The sequence below is a fragment of the Nansenia antarctica genome (genome assembly GCF_963989245.1).
Source record: "Nansenia antarctica genome assembly, chromosome: 1".
In the NCBI taxonomy this organism is placed as follows: Eukaryota; Metazoa; Chordata; class Actinopteri; order Argentiniformes; family Microstomatidae; genus Nansenia; species Nansenia antarctica.
In genome coordinates, this window is record NC_137674.1 from 55,802,719 (window position 1) to 55,817,811 (window position 15,093).

Sequence of the window (15,093 nt, forward strand, 5' to 3'; positions counted from 1 at the left end):
TGTTTAAAATGTTGCATCAGCCTTTGGTGTGTTTTGGAATCCCAAAAATGCTGCCACCTGTTTGTGTGCAGGGTAGGTGATTCATATGATGGAATGTTGTTTAACAGGTCTGCCATTATTGTAAAGTAATACGTTTAAGAGTAACAATTATAATCAAAGAGACTTGCCTGTCCATACTTTTTGAGAAGATTTAGACTGTTGGGCCAATAGGCCAATCACTTGGAACTTGGTTTCACCATAGTTAATGGTGGAGTCTGATCAAGTTAAGTCTGACAAAAAAGATCAAACCAATGAACAACTTACAGTAACTTACAGGCTGGTAAGACATTGAGATGTTAAAGAGGGACTCCACTGTCTGATTTTGCCTTGATTTTTCTCCTCATTTAAAAAATATGCAACTAAGAACGAGATTTGTTTCTTGGAGCCCAACCTTCAAAGTTGTCAAGGAAAGGTGGGGTGTAGTAAGTATTTGCTGATAAAGGTCTGTTCACAGACTGACTTAAATGTAGACAGAAAATATGGGTTGATGTCAAAAGTTTTCCTTTTTACACGTTTATGTACATTTTGGGGCTAGAATTGATGTACAGTGATGTGCAAAAATGTGGGCACCCCTGGTTTAAATGTCTGTTACAATTAATCTCCAAGTGATTGAAAGCAAACCTGAACACTAAATGCTACAAAGTTAAACATGACATCTTTCTGCACATTTTAAAGCAAGGTTTTCTTATAATTTTAAGTGATAAAAAAGGAAAAGGGCCCTGTGCAAAAGTTTGGGAACCCTTTTAGAATATTCTTTGTTACCTTTTGAGAAGATGATTACTAAGGCCCAGACCAAGGTGATTTACTTGTTAGGGCTTCAATGAGTCAGGTGAATATAATTCCAGGATTTAACTATATATTCTGAAGTAACTCCATGCCTTCTAAAGTATCAGACTGCGGTGGCTGTTGTGTCTGGTGTTAGAAACCATGGGTTCCTCTAAACAGTTGTCCAAGGATGTCAGAATCAAGATAGTTCACTTCCACCATCAAGGAGAAGGTTACAAAAAAAGTCTTGCAATGTCTCAAACTACCCATTTCCACTGTCAGAAACACATCTGAAAATGTAAAATAAATGGAACAATTGAAGTCAAGGCAAGATCTGGAAGACCAAGAACAATTTCAGATAGAATGGCCAGAGATCTGGTGAGAAATGCATAGAAGAACCCATTACTGCAAAAGAGATGCAAAAAGAGTAGCAGACACCAGTCTAGTTGTTCACAGGACAACAATACAGTGTACCTTAAATAACAAAGACCTACATGGCAGAGTTGCCAGAAAGAAGCCTTTCCTACGACCTCAAAATTAAGCGTCTATGCAAAAGAAAACCTTAAGAAAACCTTGAGAAACCTTGAGAAAGTATGCAAAACCTTGAGAAACCTGAAGCCTATTGGAACAATGTGCTTTGGACTGACTAAACCAAAATTGAACTTTTTGGCCACAACCAAAGAAGGTATGTTTAGAGAATTCTTAGAGAAGAACACTGTGCCAACTGTTGAGCATGGAGGTGGATCCATTATGCTTTGGGGTTGTGTAGCATCTGGGGGCACAGGCAATATTGTGTGGAATCAATTCTGAAGGAAGAATTGATTCTGCCAAATATCAAGACATTCTAGAGGCTAAGGTCAGTCCAGAAATTGAAGTTGAAGAGAGGTTGGGTATTCCAGCAAGACAATGACCTAAAATGCCACATTTCTATAATGACAAAAAAATAAAATGATATATATATATAATAAAAAATATTTAAAAATAATTTTGAAAATGATGAAGCATACATCAAAATCAACTATGAAGTTCCTCCAGGAAAGACGGATGAAGGTTTTGGAATGGCCATCACAGTCCGCAGCCTTTAATATTATTGAAAACTTGTGGAGAGATCTCAAACATGCTGTGCATGCAAGAAGGCTGAAGAATATTTCTGAGCTAGAGGTGTTCTGCCAGGAAGAATGGGGAAAAATTCCCAAAACAAGAATTGAAAGACTCATTTTTCCTTGTTTAATTATTTTGAAACTGTAAAAAGTAAAAAAATAAAATAATAATAATAATCTTGTTTTAAAATGTGATTAAATGTGTCATGTAATCTTACATTAGGTAAACTTTGTACCATTTAGAGGTTAGGTTTGCTTCGTTTCACTTAAATATTATTTGTAAAATACATTTTGACTAGGGGTGCCCACATTTTTGCACCCCACTGTATGACTACTACAGATGCTACATAGTCCATGTTTAACCGGAAAAGTTTTTTCACTTTAGTTCCCCTTAACGATTAGCCTAGAACAAATGAGTAAAATACTACAAAAGCTGATGTAAAACTAAGTTATTTGTGACTCACCCTCCTTATCCTTACCTCCATCTGGCATGACACACTCCTTCCTCAAATGTTTACATTACATGAGCGTGTGTGTCAGTACATGAATGAATGAATGAATGAATGAATGGTCTTTATTGTCATTGATATAGTACAGGTACCAAACAACGAAATTTGGGAGGGGGGGCTCCCCTGGTGCTAGGAAAAAAAACAACAACAAAAAAGAAGGGAAAAGAGCTGGTTTACATAAATAAAGGCTATGTACACTATCCACTATACTATACTATACAAATAAAACACTGTGCTGTACTCTATGCTATGCTATACCTATTCTAACATTTCCTATTCTCTGAACCTTATGTACCCTAGGGTTGTCATATTGCACATAGTGTTATTGCACATTCATTTAAAGTGTCGCAGTTTGCAGGTTTGAAATGTACACAGTTGTGTTTCAGTATTACACTTGATTTCAATCTAGTAGCTGCCATCAATTTGTCTAGATTGTCCAGGGCCTAGAACCTAGGTCTTTGCTGTGTTCAGGGCCTGAATGGCCCTGGGGTAGAAGCTGAGCTTCAGTCTGTTTGTCCTTGCGAACATGGTCCTGAACCGCCTGTTCGAGGGCAGCCGAGCAAAGTGTTCGTACCCAGGGTGGGATGGGTCTCTGGAGATCTTGGAGGCCTTCCTGAGGCAGCGTGTGTTGTACAGCTCTTCCAGAGAGAGGAGGGGGGCGCCGGTGATCTTCTGGGCCGATCTCACGACTCTCTGTAGCGCATTCCTCTCTGCGGCTGTGCAGCTGGAGAACCAGATGCAGATGCAGTAGGTGAGGATGCTCTCCACTGCGCAGCGGTAGAAGGTCACCAGCATCTCCTGTCCGATGTGGTCTTTCCTGAGGACTCTCAGGAAGTAGAGCCGCTGTTGTGCCTTCTTGATGATGGCTGCTGTGTTGATCTTCCAGGACAGGTCATCCTGTATGTGCACCCCCAGGAATCGGAGGGTTGAGACTCTCTCCACGCTCCCTCCATCGACGAGCAGGGGCTGGACCTCAGATTTTTTCCTCCTGAAGTCCACGATGATTTCCTGGGTCTTTGACTGGTTCAGCAGCAGGTTGTTAACCTTGCACAGCTTGCTCAGCTGCTCTACCTCATCCCTGTACGCCGCCTCGTCCCCCCCCGAGATGCAGCCCACCACGGTGGTGTCGTCTGCAAACTTTACGATGGAGTTGCTGGGGTGGACGGGGGTGAAGTCGTAGGTGTAGAGGTTGTAGAGGATGGGGCTTAGCACGCAGCCCTGGGGGGACCCAGTGCTGAGTCTGAGGGCTGTGGAGGTGTGGGAGCCCACCCGCACCCTCTGGGGGTGGTCAGACAGGAAGTCCTTGATCCATGCACATATAGAGTGTGATAGTCCCAGGTCTAGTAGTTTGGTCACTACTAGCCTGTCTGGAAGGATGGTGTTGAAGGCAGAGCTGAAGTCCACAAAGAGCAGTCTCGCGTAGCTGTTTCCCCTCTCCAGGTGGCATAGAGTGGAGTGGAGAGTCGTCGCGATGGCGTCCTCTGTGGACCTGTGGGCTCTGTAGGCGAACTGGTATGGATCCAGGTTGGGCGGGAGGCGTGTGACTATGTGGGCCCGGACTAGTTTCTCTAAGCACTTCATGATGATTGGTGTGAGTGCCACCGGGCGGTAGTCGTTTAGGCAGCTCACCGTGCTTTTCTTCGGGACTGGGATGATAGTTGAGGTTTTCAGGCAGGGTGGGATGGTGGCCTGGGACAGGGACTGGTTGAAGATGTTGGTGAAAACCCCGGCCAGCTGGTCGGCGCAGTCCCTCAGCACCCGTCCCAGGACGCCATCCGGCCCTGAGGCTTTCCTGGGGTCCACCGCCTTCAGCACGCGTCTCACTTCATGCTCTGTGAGAGTGCGTGCATGTGTGTGCAGTGCACGTGCACGCACGTGTGTGCAAGGTATAATATGAGATGTTAAAGGGATTACTGCCATGCTGAAACTGTGATGAGCATTATTTTACTATTTAACTGAATGTTTTGCTCATTTACCCCTTCAGTATCACTTAAAGTGTATTCAATCGTCTTTGTAGTATTTTATATTTGACAGTCTACACTTTGTAGGCCTACATGTTTCTATGATATTTGATGTGGTCATTGGTTTAATTTAGTTTTGCCCTCTTTCCTCAGGAAACGAGGCATAGAAATGGTTCAGGTAAGTTTCTCTAATTTACATTCTACACTCACACCACTCATACTTTTTGTATGGTTTTTTTTCTGATTTTTTTCTTCCATTACAAGATATAGCTCTGATATGATAAATCAACTAATTTGATCTTGTTAGACTCTTGAGGTAAGTGTCGATCAAAAGACTTTGATCGAAAGCCGGTGTTCCTTCCCTCCAAAATAACATAGAAAAGGTTGGTTACACCTTTTGGCCGACTTTCAACATAACTCAACTCCGACAAGTAGATTCTCTTTCTCTGGCCATCGTAACCAGCCCAAAAGTCAGATTCATGACCACCTCAACCCCTTTTCCTCAAACAAGAGTTATTGATCATGCCGTGGGATGCTTGTGTGCAAGTTTTATTTGGAAGATGTTTATTATGTTTATATTAACGTCGGTGGGTATCATAATGGCAAAATACAGGTTGAGGCTTTACACATCCAGGGATGGAGCGGTCAAGACGAGTTATGAGATATCCCATTGAGTCAATAGTTAAAGATCTTTATTATGACGGAAGCTGTAAGAGTTGTTAAATGACCTCTCTTTTTCAAAGATGTCGGTATTTGTTTTTCAGAAAATCAGATGCTTAGCTCTGTGACTCGTAATGTTGTATGTATGTAATAATGTTAATAAATAATAGGCAAAATAGTGAAAATACCACCACTCATCCGTGATCAGACTTTGCTGAGGTGCTGGAACTGACGAGTATCAATAGAGTGCAAAGTTACAGCATACGCACACTCAAACTGAGTGTCTGCATTATGCCTGAAGAAGGTCTATGACCGAAAGCTCGCAATAAACAAGGTTTTTTATTTTATTTATTTTTGTATTATTATTTTGCAATAAATAATAGGCACAAACTGATGTTGCAAAAGGTCAAAACTATAACTGCATTTACTTCCCTGTGTTTAAATGAGTCCTCTTGCTGAAAAATATCATAAGCACTTATTGCTTTTTCTACTTGAGTCAGGGGTTAAAGATCTTAATTATGGGGCGCTTAGGTGGCGTAGCGGGTTAAGCGCTGACCATGTAACCGCAGGGTCCCTGGTTCGATTCCGGCCGGGGACATATCCTGCATGTCATCCCTCATCTCTCTCTCACCCATTGTTCCTGTCTAAATCTTTACTGTAACTGTCAATAAAAATGAGAAATATGAGTGGGACTGCCCCACTCAGAAAAAAAGAAAGAGAAAAAGATCTTTATTATGACAGAAGCTGTAAGAGTTGTTAAATTACCTATCTTTATCAAAGATGTCGGTATTCGTTTTCAGAAAATTAGATGCTTAGCTCTGTGACTCGTAATGTTAATACATAATAGGCACAAACTGATGTTGCAAAAGGTCAAAACTATAACTGCATTTACTTCCCTGTGTTGAGTCCTCTTGCTGAAAAACATCAAAATCACTTATTGCTTTTTTGATAAAGTTAATTAATTTCATTTTCAGAATTGTTTTTGTGAAGGTGAAAAGTATGTTATGTTAAAAAATAAAATGAAATGGTGATATAATGATTGGCGGTTTTAGAGCTGGTTTCACAGACAAGGCTTAAGACTAATCCTAGACTAAAAAGCATCTTCAATAGAGATTTTACATTGAAACAGTGATTTAGTCCAGGACTAGGCTTAAGCCTTGTCTGTGAAACTGGCCCTTAATGTTTTAAATTCTATATTTGACCTACTCCACATTTTCATAGCCTTATCGTAACATGTATTCTTACCACTAGCAGCTAATCAAAACCATATAATGTACTGCTTTTTATAAATCTATAAAAGTAATATTGAGCAGAAGAAGTTCAGCCTACTGGTCTGGCCCTCCACAATAGTCCCAGTTTCTCATGTGGCCAATTGCCCACCCCTGCTATAGACTCAAGCACTGAAAAGGTGAGTTTTTCCATTATGGGACCTTAAAGGGTTACCAATGATTTTGTTTCTTGGCTCATGCTTACATGTTTTTGGTCATGTAAGATATAACATTTATATTAGTTAACTCTTAACTTAGCGGGATGCTGAAAAACAGATTCATGCTTTTATTTCAAGTAGACTTGACTACTGTAATGATCTCTTTACTGGCCTCCCCAATAAGTCTATAGAGAGGCTCCAACCAATTCTTCTGCTAGGCTACTGACAAAAACTAAGAGGAGAGAGCATATCACTCCAGTCTTAACCTCTCAGTACTGGCTCCCTTTATCATTTAGAATTGACTTCAAGTCCTTCTACTGGTGTTTAAAGCACTAAATGGGCTGGGACCAGCTGTCGTTACTGACTTGCTGAAAATCTATACACCCTTAACAGCAATCAGGTCCTCTGCTGCTGGCTTATTGAAGGTTACCATCAGAACCCAAAAGAAAGTTGGTGATGCGGCATTTATTAATTATGCCCCTAAACTGTGGAATATGTTACCTCAAGAAATCAGGGAAGCAAGCTCAGTAGACATCTTTAAGCGGCAGTTAAAAACCGCTTTAAAGAAATATCTTCAATTTAGCTTTTAATTAGCATTTTATCTATTTTGTCTGTTTTTGTCTTAAATATATTTCTTTAAGACAAAAACGTAAAAAAAAAAAAAAAATAATAAAAAATAATAATATCGATATTGTATTATCATTTACGGTTATTCCTTATATGTAATTTTAATCTGTGCCCTCTGGTGGCCAAGACAAGCAACAAGAAATCCTCAGTGGTGACCCACTCTACCAAAATGTGACAGCTGCTGGTGAACGGGGGAACAAGCCGACAGCTGATTGAATGTTCAGACTTTTATTTAGAAAAATGTAAATACATTACACTAGTCAACTAACACAGCTTGTTTTGTGAGCCTGCTAACAATGTAAAGTAGTGTTATAGTTAACTAGGTAGCAGCTGGGATTACTTACCGAATCCATTGCCGTGCAATATTTTGACTTGACTAGCTAGAGTGTGTTTCCGTTTTTCAAAATAAAGGTCTGAACATTTTTGATTGGTTGCCAACTTGTTCCCTTTCATCAGCCGCTGTCACAAATAGCCTGAGGTGATCTGCATGTGAGCTCTGCAGGCTACATCTATCAACGAGTAACACCGTCTACAGAGATAGTGTGAGTATGCAATATTTGCTCCAATCCGTCATTGAAACTGAAACTAGCCATACATTTTATTAACAGAAGGTTAATTGCGTGGGCCTGTATCATCCTGAATATTTGAACATATTTGGAAGCGTTTATGTTTGATTAAAAGTACATGACATGGCTAGTAGTCATGAACTGGATTGGACAAGTAACCTACTGTTAACGTCTGAGGTATTCGGCTACGTCTCGAGTTACACCGGTCTACGCCGGTTTAGGCTTCTGCGTAAAGTCGACGCCTAGGCTACGCGTAAGCGTACGTAGTTCCACGTGCCCTTGCGTAGCCTTGACGCGCTCCTCTCAAAAAATCTAACCACGCGTCAGAGCGCACGTAACCGTAAGCTCTGTGATTGGTCCGCTTGGTAGAACATGATTCAGACAAGATTCCGACTCTCTCGTCGCCCAAAATGCGGAAGTCATGACAGAAATGTCATTCACCTTTTCTGTAATTACTTATTAATAAAGATTTGAAAAATTATGATAACCATCGTATTATCTTAGTTTAATGTCATTTCAATGCATCATAGAACTTTTATATACAACAAACATAACAACAAAAAGATCGCTATTATGCCGCTTTGAGCTTTGAGCTCCGTTGAGTTCCTAACCGGAAGAGGCACAGCACAGGGGCTGAAAACACACTGCCACCTAGCGATGTGACGGTGTAATTGCAGCGCGGTCTACGCAGAAGTGTAAATTGCGAGATCTACGTAAGAGGCTATATGGCGCTTTTCCACTACGATGCAGACCTGGTGCCGACCTGGTGCTGACCTAGGTCTGCCCGCTTCGGTTCCCTTTTCCATTCGTCGGTCCGGGTCGCTTCAGTCCTAGGTCCCAGGTACCACATCCGAGCAGGGTCCCAGGGTCCCAGGTCCCAGGTCCCACACCGTTGATTGGTCAATGGACAATCGTCATCCCATGTCCCATCCCATATTATTTCTTCACAACCGCCATCTTGAAAATACCACATTCACTAGGAAAATGTCACTACATTTTCTGTAATAGCTTATTAATAAAGATTCGGAAAATTATGCTGACCATCGTATTATCTTAGTTTAATGTCATTTCAATGAATCATATAACTTTTATTTACAACAAGCACAACACAAAAATCGCTATTATGCACCGTGTTTGTCCGTGAATAACACCGGCAAGTAAGCTACGCACGTAAATTCGACGCAGAACTCTAAATCGGCCTTAGTGAGTAGGCAATATCTGCTCCAATCAAACCGAAACTAGTCATATTTTAAATAATGGAAGGTTAATTATGTGGGCCTGTATAATCCTGAATGTTTGAACACATTTGGAAGCCTGAATGTTTGAACACATAAGCTTGTATGTTTGGTTAAAACTACATGACATGGCTAGTAGAATCTGACTGAGTATCAGTCTGAGTAAACCAATAACTGTTAAAGGTGGTAGTGGTTACTGTTATTCCGCTGTTTTATTTTTTTAATCTGTTCTTTTGCACTGTATTATACAGCACTTTGAGCTGCATTATTATGTATGAAAGGTGCAATATAAGTAAAGCTTGTTATTATATTATATTATTATATCATTATTATAATATTATTATTATCATTATTATTAAAATAATAACTAAAACAAAGAGGGTTATTTGTACTGTAAATATAATTGTATCTTGGAATATGTATTTATCTATTGCATAACTACAGTGCCCTGCATAAGTAATGGGACAGTGAAGCATTTTATCTTTTTTTGTCTCTACCCTTGTTTGGATTTTAAATCAAACAATTACTCTAAAGTAGAGATTCTCAGCTGTTATTTGGTATTTGTGTACACATTGGTTTCACCATTCAGAAATGACAACACTTTCTATGCATAGTAATTTATGGTAACCAAAAGAAATAGAAGAATTGGCTTGACCGGTGTTTCTGGTAAGTCAGGAGTGTTGTGCCACATAATTTGGGCAGTCTTAAGAAAGCTGTCAATGTCTAGTATTGATTCTAGGCTTTGTGTTAGCCTTTGGAGTTTTCTATTGGTGTCTGTCAACATGAAAGTCAAGGAAGCCATTATTAGGCTGAAATCAGGAAAAAAAAGAGCAAACCAACAGTTTAGAACATCATTAAACATTTAAATAAAAGCACTGATGAGCTCAGCAATAGCAAACGGGCTGGTAGGATGACCGAAGAATGCTCACCATAATTAATAAAAAATAAAATAAAAAATAAACTGTCCAACAGATCAGGAATACGCTCCAGGAGGTAGGCATAAATGTTTCAGAGACTACCATCCGTAGAATACTTCACCAGCCAAACTACACACTTCTCTGCAAGGTACAAACCACTAGTTTGAACCACTCAAAAAGGATGGTCAAATTACAGTTATCTAAAAAGTACCTAGAAAGCCTGCAGAGGTCTGGAAAAGGGTATTGTTGACAGATAATATGAATGATCATGTTTTGAGAAAAAAGGACCATCCCAAGATTTACAGCACTCCACCTCATCTGTGAAACATGGTGCATATTAATGTTTGGGCATGTATAGCTGTCACTAGAACTGGCTCACTTTTCTTTATTAATAACTGCTGAATTAATTCTTAGTGTATAGAAACATTTTGTCTGCTTGAGTGCAAATGCCTACAGTAAGACAATGACCCAAAACATACTGCCACACAACTAGGTCGTTTTTCAGGGTCGAAAAAGGTGGAAGGTTCTTGATTGGCCAAGTCAATCTTCAGATTTAAATCCATTGAACATGCATTTCATTTCCTGGAGATAAGATCTTATGCAAAAAGACCTCAAAACAAACAACAACTGAAGATGGCTGCAGTACAGGCCTTGCAGAGCAACATCAGAGAAGATACCCAGCGTCTGGTGGGATCAATGGGTCGCAGTTATGGCATGCAAAGCATTTTCCAACAAATACTTAACATGAGTGCTTAATTTGACATTTGATAAATATGTTCCATTACCTTTGGGTACCCTAAAATAAGGGGACTATGCATAACATGTAAAAAAAAAAATACATTGTAATTTTTGATTACTGAAACCAATATGTATTTGATTTGAAATCCAAATGTTTGGTGTGTAGAGCCGAAAGAAGAACAAATGTTTCACTGTCCCATTACTTACACAGGACACTGTATATTCAGCAGAACTGAAGTACTTAAATGTTCTCATGTTGGTAGGGTGATTAACTTCTCACAGATGAGCTCTCACAGCAAATGATACTTGATGAAAATTGAATTCATGAATTCATGCTAGTTGGGTGCCAAAATATACCTTAAGAGGAAATCCCCAAACTAGCTACTAAAGTTACTTAATGAAAATGACAGTAAGTAAGTAAATGGCAGTTTTGAGTGAGAGGATTGAGCTGATTGTTTGTTCATGGCTGTCCTTCCATTTTTTTTCCTTCCATTTTGAGCACAGCCACAATTAGGAGATACGTCCTGGGAACAATCCCAAAGTCAGCACGGCTGTGTTTTACGAAGCGGATGTGAACGATTGGAGAGGGAACCACTTTTTACAAGTGTGCTACATAACCACACACATGCACACGCACACACACACACACACACACACACACACACACACACACACACACACACACACACACACACACACACACACACATACATTCAAATGCATTCAATAATGATAATAAATTGTATTTAATATCATGAAGGCGGGTCATGATAGAAGTGGGGGGATGGCAATGGGTTTGAATGAGAGGTATAACCAATGGTCTCTATATAAATAGATATATCAGTTGGTAAAACCGAGTATCGTCGACTTAACAGTGAAACTTGACTCCATGGTGGTGTGCTAGATGATAACAATGAATGGACCTAATACTGACCCCTAGGGGATGCACAGTGTAACTGTGTTTCTTTTGCTGGAAAAATGTTTCTCTGTCTGAAAGGTAGGATTGAAAGCAGGAAGGTGCTACACCTGTTATCCTCAGGCTAACCAGACGGTCCAGTTACAAGGAGTGGAAGACAGTGTCAAAACACTGCACTGAGGTCGAGGATGAGAAGCCCAGAGGAGGCCATTGGTAAACTATGCTGTGTTTAGAAAGGAATCCAGATTGAAAAAGGTTCATGCAGGTTTTCATGCAGTAGTCCAGGTGGGGTTGGAGTGAGACAGCCACTACATGTTCCAATACTTTTAAGAATGGAAGTGACAGCAGTACTGGCACAGTACTCAAGGTCAGGGAGAAGTGGATTATCCAAGTAACCAGGGGGGAGATGGTGGGCAGGCAGGCTTTGACTAGACCAGTGGGTAGATGGTGGACTTGCAAGTGGTTATGAACTTTGTTATGGACATTTCAGAGACCTGGGTGGAATCAGAGAGACGGTAGTAGAGTAAGGTCACTGTGGCCATCAAGGAGCTGTTGGTGGATATTGTCAATGTTGTTCTGAAAAAAGCTAAAACATTCATTGCATAGCTCAGTGTAGACAGTAGAAAAGATGACTTTTCTAGAGGAAAAGGAACAGTTTGTCTTATTTCCCATCACCACAGACAGTATGAACATCCCAGCATAGTGGTGGTAGTACTGATATTTATATTTCAAATAGAAGAGTGTGTCAGAGCCTCCAGACTCTGGCCTTGGCTGTCTACTCTCAGCTCAGCTGATAACAAACCTGTCTCTCTCTTGCCCCTCCCTACCTTCAGGGTGTAGTAGAGCGTGACAGATGTCCAAATCCATATCAGTGAGAAGGGTCATAATGAGCAGAATGAAGGAGGGGACTGGACTTTGAGTACTCCTTAGTGTCACATGTCATTGCTGGACCGGCTACACCCAGTCATAGGTTGCCAGCTAAATTAATCTTTTGTTAATTATCAAGTTATTATATAATGACAAGCTGTAAAATGGCCTAATTATCACAGTGTACAGTGCCCTACTTAAGTAATGGGATGGTGAAGCATTTTTTCTTACTTTGGCTCTATACAATCAAACAATTACGATGAGGTTAAAATATAAAGATATTGCAATGTAATGGATTCGGTGAGTAATCCCCACTACTACCTAGTTAGCGTAGAGTAGTGGGGATTACTCACCGAATCCATTGTATTGCAATGTTTTGGCTTGACTAGCGAGTGTGTCATAGATTTTCAACAATGTTGAAATTAATTTACATTTAAAAAAAATAAAAGTCCGAAAATTTGTATTGGTTCCCGCTTTCACCAGCTGCTGTCACATATTGGTTTCACCATTCAGAAATTACAACACGTTGTATGCATAGTGCCTCTGTTTCCGGGTACCTAAAAGTGATAGGACAGATTTATCAAATTAAGCACTCATTTTTAGCATTTGGTCGACAACCCTTTGCATGTAATAACTACCTGAAGTCTGCGTCCCCTTGACCCCACCAGATGCTGGGTATCTTCTCTGGTGAGGATCTGCCAGGCCTGTACTGCAGCCATCTTCAGTTGTTGTTTGTTTTGAGGACTTTTTGTCCTTACTTTTTCACAACATCAGGGAATTAAATGCATGTTAAATTGCATTTTAATCTAAGATAATAATTTTACCATTTTTGGCCCTGGTCATTGTGTTACTGTTATGATGAAGAGCCATCCAATGAACTTTGAGACATTTGCTTGTTCTTGAGCAGACGAGATGTTTCTGTACACTTTAAAATGCGAGGGCCGCGAAAGGTAGTGGGATCAATGCCATGCATGTCAGTAGAACTTGGTAATATGATTCATTTGCGTTTACATTTTTTGGCGGCTGTGGCTCAGAAGGTAGAGGCGGTTCGATCCCTGGCTCCTCCTGTCCACGTGTCAAGGTGTCCTTGGGCAAGACACTGAACCCCAAATTGCTCCCAATGAGCGGGCCGGCGCCTTGCATGGTAGCTTGCCTCCATTGGTGAGTGAATGTGTGTGTGAATGGGTGAATGAGAGGCCATTGTAAAGCGCTTTGGATAAAGGTGCTATATAAGTGCAGTCCATTTAGCTACATCATCAATTAAGACTAATTAAGTTAGCCAGTTCTAGTGGAAGCTATACTGTACATGCCCTAACATTAGCAACCATCCACCATATTTCACAGACAAGGTGGTAGGCTGTAAATCTTGGGCAGTTCCTGTTTTCTACAAACCTTCCACAAACCTTCTTGCAATCACTCTAGTAAAGGGGTTTTCAAAGTCCAAGACAGTGAGCCTCCCCTAAGAGAATTGTCATAATAACTATTTTCTCTGACTGTAAATTCAACAGTGTTGTGCCAGCTATCAAAAACCTTTTACTGAATTAAAAAAGACAACCATTGTTGTCCATCGTTTCAAATCAAATGTTTCCAAAGGCGTCAATTATACGCGAGCCACGGTACTGTCTGTGATGCCTGTCTGGTACTGTCTGAGTACTGTCTGGTACTGTCTGTGACGATACTGTGCGATAGGGTCTAGTTTAGCCACTGCTATCTCTCCCATCATTATGGCACACATTTCCTTGGCAGCTGGCAGCACTAAGGTTTCCCCAATAGTGTGTGGATTACCTGCAATGCGTAATGCCACCCGATATGATGCCTCAGTAGCCTTGACATTAGTTTGACTGAATTGTTGAATGACCCGCTTTTCTCCTAGTAACACTTCTAGTTTCCTTTGGAAAAACTCTGGTGGTTTGGATGCTAGCTCGTTGTGCTTAGTTTCTAGATGGCGGCAACGTTTTGCGGGTCTCATGCTGTCATTAGCCAGCACCTCTTTGCAAATGAGACATTGCGGTCGTGGGATGTTGTTTGAACCTATCCAGGTAAATCCTAAATTGATATACTCATCCTATTTCCTACGTTTTGGTTTGCTGTCAGAAAGCTCAGGCTGTGGCACTGCTGGTATCAGAAACCTCTTCATTTTTACAATTTTAATCTCACGCTCTTTCACACTCTCTCTCACATCCGTTGCTAGCCAGACATCCGTTGCTAACAGACGTTTTGGCACGTGACTAACTATAAAGCAGGGCGCAAGGCTACATTTATTTAATTTATAGAATGCAATACAGCCTTGCAATGTTCTCAAATTTAGCATACATCTCTCCCATTATTTCTTTACATTTTTCTTTGTCTGTAAAAAAATCACATTTCATTCAAAAACATTAAACCAAATGTTATTTTACACAGGCTCCGCGCCTCACACTTTGAAAACGCCTGCTGTAGATGATTCACTTACTTAGACAAATGAATTTGTTGTAAGTCGATTTGGATAAAGGCGTCTGCTAAATGCCCAAAATGTAATGTAAATGTAATTAAGTTTATACTAATTAGCTGTTAATTTATCTATTACTATTACTATTACTAATTTATTTATTACTACCCTCTAGGAATTTGTACAGCAGATTTATCCAGGGGTTAATAATAATGTTGTGGTTCTTCTTTAATCACGAGCAGACTTCATTACGACAAGAAAAATGGTGCCAGCCCCACCTCCTATGAACTACATACCATTAAAACATTTAATAGACGAGGGTTGGACTATAAAGATTTT

General features: G+C 40.3%; 1 protein-coding gene across 1 annotated transcript in view; it reads left to right on the forward strand.

The window, feature by feature from the left end:
• The window catches only part of itpk1a (inositol-tetrakisphosphate 1-kinase a), a gene marked incomplete at both ends in the record, with an annotated part of 37,627 nt that overhangs the window by 2,844 nt on the left and 19,690 nt on the right, over nt 1-15,093 (forward strand). Inside the window, one exon of the mRNA XM_080524232.1 lies at nt 4,528-4,552. Coding sequence (XP_080380358.1) covers nt 4,528-4,552 — 25 coding nt within the window. The remainder of the gene's footprint in view (nt 1-4,527; nt 4,553-15,093) is intronic.